General features: G+C 39.0%; 1 protein-coding gene across 1 annotated transcript in view; it reads right to left on the bottom strand.

Moving 5' to 3' along the window:
• Positions 1 to 840: 840 nt before the first annotated feature.
• LOC148365625 (single-stranded DNA-binding protein 2) overlaps positions 841 to 18,433 on the bottom strand; it is a 109,303-nt gene continuing 91,710 nt past the window's right edge. Inside the window, exons 5-17 of the mRNA XM_088336018.1 lie at positions 10,809 to 10,898; positions 7,570 to 7,629; positions 7,399 to 7,465; positions 7,267 to 7,337; positions 6,355 to 6,422; positions 6,027 to 6,075; positions 5,864 to 5,899; positions 5,707 to 5,761; positions 5,571 to 5,641; positions 4,848 to 4,926; positions 4,739 to 4,767; positions 4,562 to 4,660; positions 841 to 2,980 (exon numbers count right to left, since the gene is read on the bottom strand). Coding sequence (XP_088192144.1) covers positions 2,951 to 2,980; positions 4,562 to 4,660; positions 4,739 to 4,767; positions 4,848 to 4,926; positions 5,571 to 5,641; positions 5,707 to 5,761; positions 5,864 to 5,899; positions 6,027 to 6,075; positions 6,355 to 6,422; positions 7,267 to 7,337; positions 7,399 to 7,465; positions 7,570 to 7,629; positions 10,809 to 10,898 — 804 coding nt within the window. The 3' untranslated portion in view covers positions 841 to 2,950. The remainder of the gene's footprint in view (positions 2,981 to 4,561; positions 4,661 to 4,738; positions 4,768 to 4,847; positions 4,927 to 5,570; positions 5,642 to 5,706; positions 5,762 to 5,863; positions 5,900 to 6,026; positions 6,076 to 6,354; positions 6,423 to 7,266; positions 7,338 to 7,398; positions 7,466 to 7,569; positions 7,630 to 10,808; positions 10,899 to 18,433) is intronic.

Raw genomic sequence — 18,433 nt, forward strand, 5'->3', positions numbered from 1 at the left:
ACCTTTTTTAACTCCAGTTCCCAAGACTTAAATAAAAGTCGAATTAACAGTAACTCAAAATATTTAGATTTAACTAAGACAACACTTGAAGAAAAATAAACTTTGGCTACATTAAAGACTGAATAGTGAGTCAAATATGAAAAAGAGAAAATAATGAAGAACCAATTAATAATTTATTGTACGTTCAAAGGAGTTGTTCATCCTCAACTACTTCTTAGCAGAATTTTAGATAATGCTTCCCAATTCATATCCTCTCCTGACAAAGAGGCACTTATCCATCCATCCATTATCCACCGCTTATCCTCGGTAGGGTTGCGGGGGTGCTGGAGCCCATCCCAGCTATTTTCAGGCAGTGGGCAGGGGACACCCTCAACTGGTTGCCAGCCAGTCGTAGGGCACACAGGCACAAATCACTAACTCCCTTTTTCACAACAGGGAAAGATTTAAGCAACCAATTAACCTGACGTGCATGTTTTTTAATGTGGGAAAAAACAGAGTGCCTGGAGATACCCACGCAAGCACGGAGAGAACATGCAAACTCTGCACAGGAAGACTGGATCCCATGACCTAAGAGGCACTTACCAGTAAGAAAAACAGTTTCCTTGTTAAAGAAATGGCCATATTAGTGATTACGTTTACTTGCTTTGAGACCGGGTGGAAACATTTGTTGGCCTGGAGAGGGATGGGCACCACCGGGCTGTACTTGCCCAATACCCACCACAGGAAATGGTGCCCCTACCGCCCTAGTGGTTAAGGGATCCACCCACCCACCAGCGTGGAGGGATAATCTGGCATCAGGTTCCTTTGCCCCGCTCTAGTCACAAACGAAAAGACAATCTGTCGAGGGGAGAGAAGCTTTATAACAGCATATTCAAAACCATGAAATACTTCTCTGCATATTTACAAAAACTGAATACAATATTAAAAAAAGAAGCGAGCACATCACAAATGGAGTTCCACGTACTGCCACCGAAACACGGTCCGATTTACAAATGTGTTATCTTTTACCCGCACCTTCGGCTTCATACTTACAAAAGAACCACAAAAAAAGGTCAAAATTTGATCAATTTGTCACATTGCATCGTCGTGGCTATCGCCGGCCCGTGTCTCCCGATAGCAATCAGAATTGACATGAAATAATATGCATCAAGATGTCGAATACACGTACAAGACAGAGAGCTACATTTGTGGGCTGTACACTTTGCAGTTTCAGAACGCGGCAGGGGGGATTTTCACAGGCACGTGGACCTTTTGTACACCGTAAATAAAGCATCCAAAAACATGGATTCCAAAACCAATCCCGGTCTTTGTACCAACCAATCGTTTAGTCCACGCTGACGTCACAGTTTGACCGGAGGGAAATGCCTTTTCTTAGAATCGTCAAAACACAAAAAGCACGTTTTCAATTTCAGACATGATGAAGCAACTTGCAGTGAATGTTGAGGATTATTTGGCATCAAAGTTCAGGGAAACACACAACAGGGGACATTCTTAACAAAATATTTACTTATTGAACCAAAGTCAATATTTGATCCGAGCTATAAAAAAAGAATAAAAAAATAAAAAGGCATGTCAAACGTATGTCTCGCGGGCCGGATCCAAGCCGCCATAAATGTAGTATGTCAAAAAGAGTAGGCATCTCTATCAAAAGTGGTGAGTTGGTTCAGGTGTAAAACTGCATCCACTCTACTGTTGAGATTAACTATTTAACACATTCAATGCCACACATGAAAATCCTTTTTTTCCCTTTTGTTTGTAAATAAATGAGTTGTGTTTAGAAAAAAAATATTTGTCATCTGTGATTATAACATAAAGGGTAAGTAATGCAAACCAAATGGTTTTTTCCGGCCACTAGAGGGCAGTGTTGCGTTTTTAAAGCATTGTGAATTGGTTCAGGTGTAAAACCGCATTCACTCAACTGTTAAGATAAAGCCGTTATCACATTCAATGCCAAACATGAAAATATTTTTCCCCATTGTTTATGAATAAATGTGTTGTGTTTCAAAAAGATACTTTGTCTTTCGTGATTTTAATATTTTTTTATTGTCACTTGTAATTATAATATAAGTAAGTAATGTAAACCAAATGTTCTTTCCAGCCACGAGAGGGCAGTGTTGTGTTTCTATAGCGTGACAAATTGGTTCAGGTGTAAAACTGCATTCACTAAACTGTTAAGATGAAGCAGTTATCACATTCAATGCCAAACATGAAGATCTATTTTCCAGATCGTTAATGAATAAACGTGTAAAGAAAAGATCCTTTGTCATCCGTTATTTTAATATTTAGGGGGCGGTACTAATGTAGGCTTAATGACAAACCATAATACTGGAAACAATTTTTAAAAACCTGACATTCTTTGACTGATCCGGTCACCCTCAGAACAGAAAGTCTGGATCCGGCCCCAGAGGCAAACTGAGTTTGACATCCCCGATCTAAAACGTCGGTTTCTTTTTTGATTTCAGAATGGAAAAGCACACTTAGAAAGCTGCGTACACAGTGTGAGTGGAGGACAAAGACAAACGTGGATTAAGGTAATGAGTACTGAAATCGGATTAAGGTTATGAGTACTGAAATCTCCCGTGAGACATATTTGTTAGGAAAAATAAAAAGTCCGTGTTGGCAACCCTGTACAGAAGAGTAAATCATTTGGATTGCCTTTAAATTTTCCAATAAATAGAATGCTGGCCATCTCTTCTGTTGGCGCATGAAGGTCCACGCTCAAAAGTACTCGGGTTTCCCTCAACGGGTTTGAATTGTTCCTTGGTAGAGTCGCAGGAGAGCAGTCGAAATGTGGCCAAGTGGGTATTTGGAACGGGGCGAGTTTGATGGGGAAAAACATCGGGGTTTCGGTTTTAGGACAAAGGCCTGGTCGTTGTCCTGATCTTGGGTCTAGGTTTCAAGGGTGAGGAGAAGGAGTCGCAGGTCCACCAGACATCAGATGATCTCGTCTTCACACGCTCATGGTCATGTTCGGAGAATACTGTGCAAAAAAAATCAGACATCCCGTCAAAAAACATGAACTGATGTTTCTGTTAATTGTGATTTTCTATTCTCGAAGGGATTAATTTAATTTTGAAAAAAATAAATAAATAACGTTAATAAAGGCAAATTTTTATTGAGATGTTCTTTGTTGGTTCATAGAACCTAATGAGCAGACACTTATTGATGCAAAATGTATTATACAACTTCTCATCAAAACCAAAACTTGTAATTTTTTGGGTAAAAAAATATTTCCTTTTACTAAAATAAAAATAAAAATGCTTGACTTTAAAAGTATGAGGTTTCCTTCAAAATTTAAGAATTCAATATTTCCTCCATTAAGTATGTGTTAACGATGCCCAACAGAGTTCAAAGAGCCCTTATGTTTTATTTTCTCCTGCACTTATATGCTTGCACCTTACTTTTAGCAAAGCTGTTCATGGCAGAACACATTTTTAGGAGGAATGCAGGTAGGAGGAGTGCTGCAAACTCCAAACGCCAACTCGAACTCCAAGAAAGATGAAAAAGAAGAGTTTATTCGAGTGTGTCAAAGAAATGCACGTACTTGCACGTGCATCATGAATGAGATGATTGAGGCTGCAATGAAAACACAAGCCAAAAGATGTTGGTAGCGAGAAAAAAGTTACAACTTTGGTACAGCTCATTTGCTTAGCTTAAACTCGATCCTAAAAAATGTATTAGGTTGACTAAATTGAAACTGGAGTAAAACAGATTATATTTTTTAGGTACTCAAGCCCCGGTAAAACTTTGTAAATGATGATTAACACTTGAACTCTCTGCAATCTTAAACTACTTTCACATATTAATGAATTGCCAAAAGTACAACTGGAAAGATTGCAGGGCATACAAACGTCAGTTGATTTTAAAATTAACTTTTACACTAAAAACTTATTATTAGTTACATAATACTATTATTATGTAGATTTATTTAGTTGGTTGCACAATACAAAACTTTATTTATCACACTATTTGTGTCAATAATGTATGCAAAAAGATTGACTTGATATATTTGTAAATGATTTTATTGTCACACCAGCTCTTTCAGCAAACTAAGATAATATTTTTTCATGCAAATGTGGCCAGTCAGAGTCCCGTGATGTTTTATAACCATGGTCAAGCTGAAAAAAAACATGTTTAACACACAGCGCAAAGACAGAAACTTACTGAAAGTTACATACCAGGTACATCCACCGATCTCCTCCATTACCTCTACCTCTCCAGTTATCCCACTCTCACCCTCCTCCCTCCAGCTCCAGCCCACATGTGCACTTACTTTCGTTTGCTCAATCTTGTGTTGATATTGACTTGAAAATACCACAGAGGGAACCTGTCTTGTTTTTATCCGCACGCATTGTAATTCTGGCCAAATTTGCTAGGGAATTATTTTTGCATTTTCGAGCTCTGATTTTTATGCTTCGAATAGATTTTCTGTGCACTAGGAATGTTTGGGCAGTGCGTACTTTAGAGGGACCATTGCACTTGAACACCTGGTTTTCATTTACTATTATTCCCATTAATTGCATGTATTTAAATCACTGGATTCTACAGTTGGCAAACTCACACTTTCACTCTGGAAAGGGTTGAGAAAATTTCCAGTCATCTCTCCGTCTTCTCTGGGGGTTCCAGGCTGGTTACTCATACTCAAATTACCAGGCGAGTTCTAAAGGAACACGATGAAAGCAGATGATATAAAGCAGTTGCGCCCATCAATTTTGAAGTATGGAGCAACTTCTCTTACCTTTGGGAGACTGTCCATATCGCCAGACCCTGAATAAACCGCATCATATACATCATCAACATATGTGTTGACCAATTATTTAGCAATCGATATGTCTTTGTCGTCGTACCTAAAGATCCATTCATGTGATGCGGCTCCATTCCAGCCATTCCCCCTAATGGGCCGTCACCCCCTGCACCCATTGGGAACTGAGAACACAAAAACAGAAAGCCACGTGTGGGTCACAAAAGACGACAAAGTGACAAAAACAGATTCTGTGCATCCATCTGTCCATCCCTCCTTCTGTCCCCTTGTCCCTACTGTCCATGCCTCCTAACGTCCCCATCTCCCTTCGTCCCTTTCTCGGTCTGTCCCTTCCTCAGTCCGTCCCTTCCTCTGTTTGTCCTTTGCTCCGTTTGTCCTTTACTCCATCCCTCCATCTGGAACTCCCTCCTTCTCTCTGTCCACCCGTCTTGCTGTCTGTCCATCCATTTGTCTATCCATGCATCCATTCATCCATTTTCTGTGCCACTTAGTCTCACTAGGGTCAGGGGTATGCTAAAGCCCATCCTAGGCGTCCTCGGGCAGTGGGAAGGGGACACCCTGAACTGGTTGCAAGGCAGTAGCAGGACACACACAGATTGTTTTGCGCTTACACAAACCTGCCATGCATGTTTGGTATGTGGGGGAAAATCGGAGTGTCCTAAGGAAACCTAAACAGGCACGAGGAGAACATGCAAACTCCACACAGGGAGCTGGTAGCTGCACTTGAACCTGCGATCAAAACTTGCTAACCAGTCTGCCACTATGCCGTCCACAGTAAGAGTTTGTGAATACAAATCCAAAAACTCACATTGGGTCGACTGCCGCCTGGGGGGCCCGTGCTGATCATGGTGTACATGTTGTCTCCAGAGTTGGTTGAATCTATCGGGCGAAATCACCGAGCCATGATAAAATGACGTGTCCAAACAAGTACTTGCGTATTTTACCTGCTGGGCTTGGCATGATGGGGGTACCGGGTGGTCCTCCTCCTCCAGGAGGTCCCTATAAGGGAAAGAAGCAGCTCTTTGTTACATATTCAAGAAATGGATTAGGAAAGAGAACTGTCTGAGTTCTAAAATATATTTAAAAAAACATTCTACATACCACATAACTACCTGGAGATCCAGAAGAATAAGGAGTCTGAAAGACAAGCAACAAATATAATAAGTCTCATGAAAAACAACCACAATAACACAAAACGCCTCTAGAAGGTCAAATTAAATGACGAGTACAGGAAAATAGAATGTGCAATTTATAAAACGCTCACAGAGTTTGAATTAGGAGGATTTGGCCAGGGTCTCCCACCTCCTGGCCCCCTGAAACACACAAACATGTACAAAGACACACACTTTAGTCTTGGGCATTGTCCCAGATACAGGCAGTTGGCAAAAACACTTGGGTTGATTGCCAGTGAGCACACACACATACTGTGAAAATAGTCCTTTTTTAAAAAAAACAATTTATACATTTGGTGGAAGAAAATTAGAACAGAAATCTGAGATGATTTTTTTTAACTAATTTCTTTGAATAATTGTTTTTTTGGGGGGGATGTTTGTAATAATACAAGTATAAGTTGAGTAAAATGTCCCACTTACATGTTGATTCCTGGCATCCCAGGTCCAACTAGCGCGTTGAGTGGCGGCCTCATCCCTCCTCCGTAGCTCTACAAAATAAAAACTTTTAGACTAAAAGACAGACTCTAACACATGGGCCCCGAACTCGTCATCCTGGGCCATTTGTGGCCCCTGGATGATACTTTGAGACCCTTGATACGAAAGTTAAATATAAGCACATCCCACGCAAATTAAGAAGTCATTTATTATTATTTGTCTTATTTTAATATCAATTTTTCATGTGTTTTTCCAGATTCTGTTGGAAAATATTTGAAAAAAAAAACGTATTTGAAAATAGAATGTTTTTATCAGAGCTTTTTTGTGGAAACCTTGATTCAGTCCAACCTCATTCAGCTCATGGGTGTCAAACTCATTTGAGCCCGGGGGCCACACAGTAGAAAAAAAACTGTAGGATGGCGGACTAGTAGATTTATGAAAAAAAAACAAAGATAGAAAGGGACAAACGGAGATAGAGGGGAGGAAAGCAAAAGATAAAGGAATAAATAGAGAGAGAAAGAAAAGTATAGAGATAGAAAGGTGGAGAGGTAGAAAGGTAGAAAGAAAGAACAAAAAAATAAAAAGAAAGAAAGAGAAAGAGATTGACGGAGCAAGAGAGATAAAAGACAGCAAAAGGAAGAAAGACAGAAAAAGAGAAAGAGATGGATAGAGAGAGACAAAAAGAAAAGAGAGAAAAGGAGAGAGACAAAAAGAGAGATGAAGAGAGATAAAGAGATAGAGAGAGGGAGAGATGGAGTGACAGAGAGAAAAGAAAGAGAGAGAAAGATAGAAAGAGAGAGAGTTAAAGAAAGAAATATAAGAACAAAAGAGAGAAGGGAATGAGAGAGAAAAACTCCATTGAGTTTGAGAACCCTAACAGAAGACCCAAATACAAACCTGGGGCCCGAGCGGCACCATTCCCCTGGGCGGCGTCATCCTCTGCATGGGCCCGCCCATACTCGGGTGTCCTACAGCACATAAAGCATGGTTACCGGCCATCCATTGATGCCTTTATTGAGCCGAGCCCACCTTGCTGCCTGCTGGGGTCCATTCCGCTGGGCAGCATGGTCTGACTTCCTGGCACACCTCCAAGACCCTGCGGACAAGAGACGATCTGTCATTTGCGCCGACGCCGATGACCTTTTCTTCTCGCCATTGTTGTGCTTGCAGCCGTTCCGCATGGGTCAGTAAGGAGCTTACCTGATTGGGTAATCTGAGGGGGGGTCTGGGTCCTCCCGGGTATCGGGGGGACATAAAAGGCTGTGGCGAGGAGATTCGAATGAAGGTTAAAAACAAGGAGCAAAGACACCATTAGAACGTCATGCATCTTATTCACTTAAACACTTCACAAAAAAATACTATTTTTCGATCATTGCTTTTTTTTATTAAGGCAACCACCATGGGCGTAACCAGCCCAATTTTTGGGGTGCCTGAGCACCCCCAAATTCAACCCAATCATCCGCCCAAAATATATCATTTTTAAAACTCTATTTTCCTCAATAAAAGACAGTTACATTATTACTGTAGTAATAATGTTGAAGCATCGCTGTAGTATTACTGAACTTTTATTTTTGTCGTATTTCTGTCATTATATTTATGTAACAGTATATTTGCATTATAGTGTTACTGTAGTTGTATTTTTGTAGCATTTTGGTGGTATTTCTGTAGTAATAATGTTGAAGCATCGCTGTAGTATTAATGTACTTTTATTTTTGTAGTATTTGTCATTGTACTTATGTAGCAGTATCTTTGTATTATAGTGTTACTGTCGTGGTATTTGTGTAGTATTTTTGTAGTATTTTTGTAGAAATATTTTGAAGTATTTCTATTTTGAAGCACTGTTTAAATATTACTGTAGTTGTATTTTTGTAGTATTTTGGTTGTGTTTCTGTCGTCATAATGTGGACATATTGCTGTAATATTACTGGAATTTTTATTTTTGTAGTATTTCTGTCATTATATTTTTGTTGCAGTATCTTTGTATTATAGTGTTACTGTAGTGGTATTTTTGTAGTATTTTCTATAGAAGAACTTTTGTAGTATATCTGCAGTATTACTGTTATTGTATTTTGGTTGTATTTTGGTTGTATTTCTGTAGTCATAATGTTGACGTATTACAGAAGTATTACTGTACTTTTATTTTTGTTGTATTTCTGTCATTATATTTATGTAACAGTATTTTTGTAGTATTTCTGTAGAAGTATTTGGAAGCATTTCCATTTTGAAGCACTTTTTAAATATTACTGTAGGTATTTTGGTTGTATTTCTGTAGTAATAATGTTGAAGCATCGCTGTAGTATTACTGAACTTTTATTTTTGTCGAATTTCTGTCATTATATTTATGTAACAGTATATTTGCATTATAGTGTTACTGTAGTTGTATTTTTGTAGTATTTTCTATAGTAGAACCTTTGTAGTATATCTGCAGTATCACTGTAGTTGTATTTTTGTAGTTTTTTTGGTTATATTTCTGGAGTCATAATGTTAAAGTATTGCTGTAGTATTACTCTACTTTAATTTCTGTAGTATTTTTGCCATTGCATTTATGTAGCACTATCTTTATATTAAAGTGTTACTGTAGTGATATTTTTGGAGTATTTCCGTAAAAGTATTTTGAAGTAGTTCCATACTCATATCTTCCTAATCAATTTCTAAAGATTACTGAAGTTGTATTTTTGGAGTATTTCTACCGTGTTCTTTGAAAACAGAATCGAGACCAAATAATATTTTTAAGCACTAAATTTGATATTTAGTTTTGCAGAAAATTTGGAATATTTTTGTAGCATTTTTGTTGCAGACACACAATGGAACAATGAGGACAAAACTGATACACACAAAAAACATGTATTGGTAGTACTATGTTTACTATTATATACAAAGCTCTCAACCTGGCAACCACTAACATAAACACAACTTGCAAAATAAAGCAATGCAGAAATGCCATGGAGGTAATTTCATAATACACCAATAGATGGCGATAGAGGTCTTTTTGTGCTTTATGGTTTATCACTGAGAGTGCAGCGCTACATTTGGTGGACTTTCATGCCCGGAGTGTGGATTCACTTCGCTTGGTAGCAGAGTCGGCCCAAGGCATAAGCGAGCTAAGCGGTTGACTAGGGCCCCGCAACCACTAGGGGGCCCCCAAGGGTAGTTACCTTTTTGCCGCCAACACTGTCCCCATTGTCACTTGGTGTGTCCACTCAAATATACTTCTACAGAAATACAATAAAAATACTACACAATAACCACAAAACAAAATATCAAATATAGTGCTTAAAACAGGGACCTCATATATTATTTTGCTTTCATTCTGAAAACATACTACAAAAATTCTCCTATGGAAATATCACAAAAATAAAACTACATTAACACTGTACTAAAAAATACTACAGATATACAACAAACATTCTTATATGGAGATACTAAAAAATACAATATAGTACAAGACTAAAATAAAAAAAATACTACAGTAATACTACAAAAATACTATAATCATAAAACTAGTGTAATAATACAAAAATACTACAGATATACAACAAAAATGTACTACAGAAATACTAAAAAATACTACTATTGAAATACTACATAAGAATTACTTCACAAATACAAAAAATAGTACAAAAACTACAGAACTACTACAAAAAAAACACACAAAAACTTCAAAACTCATCACAACTCCTCACCAAGTTTACTAGTCTTGCAATGTCAATTCAAAGAACTCCTTCCTGTCTCTGTCTATTATCCACCTGTCATTGTTTTTCTTTGTCTCTCTGCTTCTCTCTCTCTCTTAGAGTGCTGTGCCAGATTCTTAAGGATGTACTGTTGCTGTGGTTTATGGCCTAATTTACAACCCATCAAAATGAGGAATTTAAAATGTTCCCGTCAACTCTTAAAACATTGTCGGTTAATGTACTGTCTGCGGACACAGAAAAAAAAAAGCAAATGTATAAACAGTCTTGTTTAACATAGAATTTAGTACAAAAGACAGCCTTTTATTTGTTTTCAAATATTACATCTCTTCCCGGGAACTCACAAATAAAATATAATTTTGAGCAACATGAGGAAGTGGGGGCTCCCTCAATGCATGGACAAAGATCCGATCAAAGCCACTCCTGCTATCTAATTTTGATCTGTCATACTGAAATCATTTCTAAATCTTGTGTTTGCTTAAGGCTCGGTCCTATAAATCAAATTATTTGCTTGGGCTCAGGCTTGGTCGGGCTTTAACAGCTGCGGGCCGGCTGGATATTTTACCTCTGTTACGGATAATCTCTTTAAGGAGATATTAAATTTAACATCCATTTTTTTTGCAAGCTGCGACTTTTCAAAGGCCCATAACAGCTATCGATCCGCACGTCAAATGGGCCTGAGATTTGCTGATCAAGAGGCATAATCAATGCATACTTGGCAGCGACTACCAAACGCTCGATCCCGCTCACCTGGAAAAATCCCGGCGGGACCGGACCCACGGGCATGCCGTCTCCTGGGGGTAGATTCCCGAGAACGGGGCTGGGGGCTGCCGCTGCGCTCTGAAAGTCAAAACATGTTTCTTGATTAAACCCTTCTGTTTTTCATCCATTTTCTGATCTGCTTATCCTCACAAGAATTGTGGGGTGATTAAGAGCAATATACACAAATTTTAGGAAGAAACTCAACTCTATTTTTGTTCAAGAAGCACCGGATTTTAGCCGCAGGCTTTAAAAGCCGTAACAATAAACTCATTTACATCCATTCCTTACATACGGCTACTCTAAAATACAGCGTACGTTTGTATCGGAACACATAATCCCGATACCCGCCACAGCGGCTGGAACCTTCCGTTTCACCAGGTAAGTAACAAACCATGACTGTTCTGCCTCTACAATGTCATTTAAACCACTAGTGTTGGAAACTCGGTTTGCTCATATTCAGTCCTCTATTTTTGACCCTCCTGTCATGCCTTAGGCACCTTAGGGCACGTGTCTCACATATCAGGAAACAATATCAAAACACATGGCAGTCAAACAATGACACAGCAGCAGACTCCAAGCTTGGTTTCAACATGGAACACTTGGAAGATCAAAACCTTTTTACAGAATGTAAGATGTCATTCTTTACTAAAAAGGCATACCCCCGTTCAAGTCTCTTCACTCGTTATCCAACAAGGATTAAATCCTGTATAATTTCTGCTAAGGCTAAACAAAAAAGAGGAAGAGAAGAATATTAAAAGTAGTGGTATTTCTCCGCCGGACGTACACGTTTGATACTAAACTATAAAGGGGATTTATGAAAACACGACAGTAGTTACTAACTAAGGACGATAATTGACAGTTATCGGGATCGTAACCACCTAATGACGTCACAGTTTTCGCCCCGATAGGAAAAATATATCCACTATTTAGTCAAGTACCGCCACACTAAAATAGCCAACATTCCATTCCAATCATTTATGTGTAATTCTTTTTTTAAGTAGTAGCAGCAATACTTGGTCCCCTCCCTATCACTTTGTCAGGTGCGCAAGGGATGGGAGAGCTTAAGATCAGTCTCATGGACCAGCAAGTGTACAGACTGTTGTGATTGCACTGACTTCTGAACTTGAGTGAATACAGTACAGTGAATTTTGTTTTGTGAATGTTTTTGTTGCACTCCTGTATATATGCCAATTTAAGTAATATAGGCTTTTATATTTTAGTTGCGGACGCAGTGAAAAACCACATTCATTAATTGCGGCACAGTGTGTTATTTTCTGCACTAGACATTTCCCTGCTGATTTTGCCAAGCCCGTTCCTTTCGCTCCGTTTCTCGTACATTCATTCATGTGTATCACCAAATAAATAATAATGAGGCATTTGCCCACTGAAGGTAGTCATACTTAATCCTGATGTTTACCCGTACTTTATTTTTTTTTTCCACTTTGACATTCAGAGCACTTGGCAGAAATCAAATCACATCCAGACCGGTCTGCAGTTGTTGCAATGCTATGTTTGAATTAAAGAGTCAGATTCCCTTGTCTGCACCAGTTCTAAGCCTTAAGACATCGGCGGGAAGGGCCCAGTGCGCGTTTGAAGTCGTCACCGACACCCTTGAGACCATCTTGCTTGCAAAAATGAAAAAAAAAAAGAGCCATATCGTGTTGAAAGCTGCAGTGTTTAAAATGTAGTAGAGTAGCAGCTTGTAGTTCGTAATTAATGGTGGGAGAGTTGAAATTGTCTAGCTCAGATTTCTCCACCACATCTCACTTCAACTTTCTCACTGAAGACAATAAGGGACGTTAGTTAAATTTGGCCTAATTCTCTCAAGTTTTCCCGCACTGACAGAAGACCTAAGTTTAATCAGGGTTGAGATAAAAGCCAAGTGACGACAATTGGATTCTCCTCCGCTTTGCCAAACACCCGCGCATTTCTCCTTTTGCTTCCTATCGCTTCACTTATTTAGGACCGAAACTGCCAAAGTAAAAAAATAAATGAATAAATAAATGTAAAAACCCTTACAGTCATCCCTCACGGCATCGCAGTTTACTTTTCGCTGTTTCGCTACTTGGTGGAGTTTCAACGTGCATTGTCTTCTGCATTCTGATTGACTAAACAGTCACCCAGTCAGTTTTATCTGTGTATTCATTTATTAATGTTTTATTTTGGTAGTTTTTTGCCTCAATGCTCTTTTTAAACTCATTCAAAGCCAGATGTTTTTCTTAAATCTCTGCCTTTTTGACACATTGAGGCCAACAGTTAATGTAGATCTGTAACTATGCAGGCATAGGACATATCAAACGAAATTTTGAACATTAAACTCATCTTTCATTAGAAAAGACACTTTGCTTGCAAAGTAACATATGTTACAATTATTCTGTTGTTGACTCATTGTTTTTGTCCTGTTTTTATTTTTATGTTCAAAATAAAAGTTTTCATTCATTCATTCAACATTTTATTACATGAACACTAAACTTATGCACAAACTGTGCATGAACTTTGCAAGAGGTTTTAAACACCCATTGTTTCAGGTGATGTGACCACACCATTTCACACATTTTTGGGATTGGGAACTTGCGGACGCACAAGAAACGCAAACCTCTGACCAGATGATGACACTTTTTTTGTACCTGTACTGTACTTTTTTGTATCTGTACTTATCTTTGCTACTCCCACCACACTGCTTCACTGCGCTTATTGCCCTCATAGGCCCACTTATACACTCTCAATCGCTGTATACAGAAAGCAACACTAGGAAGTGGGGGCCCCCTTGATGAGTGGACAAAGATCTGATCAAAGCCACTCCCGCCATTTTATTGTGATCTGTCAAACTGAAATCATTTCCAGAGGCTTAATATTTACAAAGAGCAGCGCCATACCCTTTATACTAGTTGAAAAAAAAACAACAACAACAAAAGTATTTTTACGTTTTAAGTCAAGTCACAATTTTTTGCACAGCCAACAATGACACCATCCCCTGATCTGAAACCGGCATGCGGGCAAGGAAAAACTCAAAAACCTCCACACAAGTAAAATAAGAAAACTTGAGAAGGGGCCACACTTTAGCACTCAGGGACAATGCTTCTGAAAACATATTTATACGTCATGGCACTGAATGAGTTGATTCATTTCTTTATGTGATGATGTAATCTGTCTCTAGTTGGAAAAAGGCTATAGACAACGACAAACCTTTGCACATATACACTTATTTTACTCTCCTTTTTCTTGCACCTTGGATTACCCAGAATGCAATCTGCACTCTGGCAGCCTGGAGGTTTGCTGAGTCTGCCTTCATGATCAGAGAGCGAGAGAGTGAGAGAGAGGAAAATGAGGACAAAGCAGAGATTATATGTGAGTGTATTTGTGTGTGTGTGTGTGTGTGTGAGTGTGTGTGCTTCTTTGTTTGTTAGGTTGTGTATTTGTTCTGAAGGGGCATAACGAGGAGAATGTCTACCTGACCTGCTGACAAAGCAAGCATTTTCTTTAACTCTTCAAGTGGACGAACAGAGAGAAAAGAAAAACAAGAAACACAAGCCAAGATGTCCGCCCTGCCTACAGAGACCGCCGGCAACCTTCCCCTTCATCTTCAAACGAGACTTGATCTAACATGGCGACACTTCAAAAGTCTCAGTGTTTACAGTTCAATCAAACTTCATTTTGAAAAGAAGGTCGCATAATTGCTATTGAGCTAAAATGGGTAAAATGTTATCTGGATTAACACCAAGTAATCATTTTCCAGCTTTTCAAGAGTAATACTTTAAATCACAGGTGTCAAACAGGCAGCCCGCGGGCCAGATCAGGCCCGTAAGGACAACACTCAGAGAAGCGCAAGAGAAAAACAAGCGGCGGGTTGAAATATGTCAACTTGATGTTGCCAAAGCCAGGTGCCTCTCACAAAGACACTGTACTTGTATTTATCTCCTCTCTCTCCCTCTCTCTCTTTCTTTTCCACCCCTTTTCTCCCACTCTGTCTCTGTCTCTTTCACTTTCTGTGTCTCTCTTTTTCTCTTCCTTTGTTGCTCTTTGTCTCTTTCTCTCTCTGTGTCTTTTAACCTCTTCTGCTCTAACTTTCTTTTTTCCTTTTCTCTCTTTTCTCTTTCTCTCTTCATACCCTTTGCACTTTCTTTTCTCTTTTCTCTTCTTCTGTCTTTCTATTTCTCTTTGGATTTCTTTTCCCCCTCTGTCACGACTTTTTATCTTTTGTTTCTCACGCTCTCCCCCTCGCTCTTTTTCATTCTTTGTCCCGCCCTCTCTCCTTTTCCCTCCCTCTTTCTCTTATTTCTTTATCTCTCTTTTTCTTTCTCTTTAATGTACTAGTCTGGCCCACGACAGAATGTTTGTTCTATTGTGTGGCCCCCGAGTTAAAATGAGTTTGACACCCCTGCTTTAAATGAACAGTGTGTAGTATTTAACCGCCAGGTCTCGGTGTATGGTATACTATACGGGCGTCAACCTGATTTGAGCTCGGGGGCCACATAGTAGAAAAAACATTCCAACAGGGCCCGACTAGTAAATTAATGGCGAAAAAATGTGCCATAGCTGGAGGGATGGGGGCCTTTTCGGAGGCTCATAATTAAATTATGATTCAATGATGAAAGATTTGATAATAAAAATAGTATTGAGGTATTTTCCCCAGTATTTTTTCCTTCACTAAGATTTAATCTCTTGTAGTATCATTCAAATGTGGATTTGAAAAAAAAAAGCATTATAACAATTTAATATATTTCCACTACAGTTTATTTACTTATGGAAACTTGAAAGTTACAAAAAATAACATAAAAACAGCATTTTAAATGATTGTTTTAATGATTTAAAAGTCTCTTTACTTTCATTTCTCTATTAAAATGTTTACCTAAGGGGCCGGTCACACAGCCGTTTGCGGCTGAATCACGGCCAGAAATTTCTGCCTGTGAGGCGGACACTATTGGACGCTTTGAGATCGCCATACAGACGAGATACAGCAGTGCTTAACACGCGGTCGGAAATTCGCGCGCGGGTGGCAGCGCAAAATAGCTTTGTGCTGCTCAATTCTTCAGAGCGCGAGTACACAGCCTTTCACGGGCGCATCGAGGCTGAACCACGGCCAGATATTTCTGGCCGTGAAGCAGACACTGTTGGGCGCTGTTGGACGCTTTGAGACCGCCATATAGACGAGATACAGCAGTGCTTTACTCGTGGTCGGAAATTCACACGTTGTGAGTTTTGAGCTGCTTTTGAGCACGTGTTAACCGCGGGCGGCACACGAGGTAATGACGCGGAAATGACGCGGAACGACGTGCTCTGGCCGCGGCCAGGGCGTGGTTACACATGGGTAGGACGGGAAATTTCAGCGGGTAATCGTGGGTGGAGCACGGTAATAGCATGTTCTGCGCCTGTATCGCGGTGTTATTACGTGAAATTAGCGTGTTACGCGTGTGACGGTCAAACGCCTTTCTCCGAGTATATACAGCGCGATTTGCCGAGCACACGTCAGTTGTGCTCGAGACGTCAAAGGGTGGACATGGATCCCCGTCACCGTAGTGACCTCGTCTAAATCCATTTTTATTTCTTGACATTTCTTTTCATTTCATAAAAAGATAATAAAATCAAAATGAAAAACTATTACAATAATAACATATTGGCTTCTTCGGTGCCATAGCTTGAAATCTTGATCTTCACAGGACTGTGTCTTGAGCGGTTATGATTTCTACAGCCCGGTGTTATGCCGAGAAATACATACCTGCAGAGATTTGCATCCCCTCGCTACTACAACCACTTTTACCTCGTTTTATCTCACTTTTATATCACTTTTAGGGAATGTAATGGCGAACATATAACCAAAACCACTTCGTCTTGCATTTGTTGGGAATGTAATACAACTTAAACCGTTCCGTCTTTGTTTTTGTTGTGAACGTAATCGAACGGTAATGCACACCGTATATAAAACCCTCCCCCCCTCGCGTGAACGCGCATTCTGCTGCGCTTCCAACAAAAGCGATCGTATTCTATATAAAACGCTTATTAAAACAATAAAGCGAGCTAATTATAACAATTGGGAGATAATTGTCTATATAAGGAGTCAGATTTGGGCACAACACCGGCTCGGGAGCTTTTATACCCGTGGTCCACACAAGAAAATGACGCGGAAATGACGCGATGAGGAAGCGGAACAGTCGCCGGCGTCTGTTTTGCGGGCATACCACCGATGAACAGCGGGTTGGCCAATTTTGCGCATTTTCCATCGCGGGCATCCACGGGCAAAAAAAACCCGCAAAATTTTAGACGTGATTCAGCCGCAAACGGCTGTGTGACCGGCCCCTTAGATTTAATCTCTTGTAGTATCATTCAAATGTTGATTTGAAAAAAAAAGCATTATAACAATTTAATATATTTCCACTACAGTTTATTTACTTATGGAAACTTGAAAGTTACAAAAAATAACATAAAAACAGCATTTTAAATGATTGATTTAATGATTTAAAAGTCTCTTTACTTTCATTTTTCTATTAAAATGTTTACCTAAAAAAGGAACTTTGTCGTTAGATTTCATATATATTATAGAAAGTAGCTATATATTATTTTAACTTATGCAAAAACACACTTTTTAAAAAAATGTATTGCCCTAAACTGCTCAGCCATGACTTTTATTTTAAGTAAAATGACATCGAGATGGGCCACAAAAAATGATGAGGCGGGCCATATTTGGTCTATGAGTTTGACACATGTGCTTTAAAATTTTCAACCACTAAATGGCTGTATGGTGTACTGCAACCAAATACAAGGGCTAAAAAGCAAAAGGAAGAATAAAAAACTATGGAGACTACGAGTGACAAGAACAAAACATTTTACTTCTAATTTATTCCCAGCCTTTTTTTGAAAGCACCGATGTGTAATATGGGACCACTAGATGGCACTATTTTGTCGGGTACGAGTGAGGTCCAGCGATACATGGCAGAGTGTGGCGGCAGGATGCCAGAAGAACATGCCGCCGATCTAAGAAACAAATTCCACGGTGAACAAAGAAATACAAATTTCTCAACCTATGATATTTTTTTATATAAATTACATTGGTAGGATAGTTTATGTATTTTTTCCTAATACTCAAATCAATTTTAGTCTTCTGTTGGAAAAAAGTTTATTCGCCCTTTTTTTTCAATCACAGCTTTTGAAGACGAAATCTTTCATATATTCTTTTTAATTTTCATGAAATAAGAAATATAATTAAAATCCAAACGTATCTGCTAAATGAACAATATTTTTGGGTGCTAAATTATCTGTGAAAACCTCTAGATAACAGTACAAATATATATATATATATATATATATATATATATATATATATATATATATATATATATATATCTCATCTCATCTCATCTCATCAGCCGTACCGCTTATCCTCATTAGGGTCGCGGGGGGGCTGGAGCCCATCCCAGCCATCTCCGGGCAGTGGGCAGGGGACACCCTGAACTGGTTGCCAGCCAATCGCAGTATATATATATATATATATATATATATATATATATATACCACCCCCTATCTCACCCCCTAGCTCTCTTTCTCTCTCTCTCTCTCTCTCTCTCTCTCTCTCTCTCTCTCTCTCTCTCTCTCTATATATATATATATATATATATATA

This window comes from Urocampus carinirostris, chromosome 5 (genome assembly GCF_059441175.1).
Source record: "Urocampus carinirostris isolate Australia breed hairy pipefish chromosome 5, RoL_Ucar_1.0, whole genome shotgun sequence".
NCBI lineage: Eukaryota > Metazoa > Chordata > Actinopteri > Syngnathiformes > Syngnathidae > Urocampus > Urocampus carinirostris.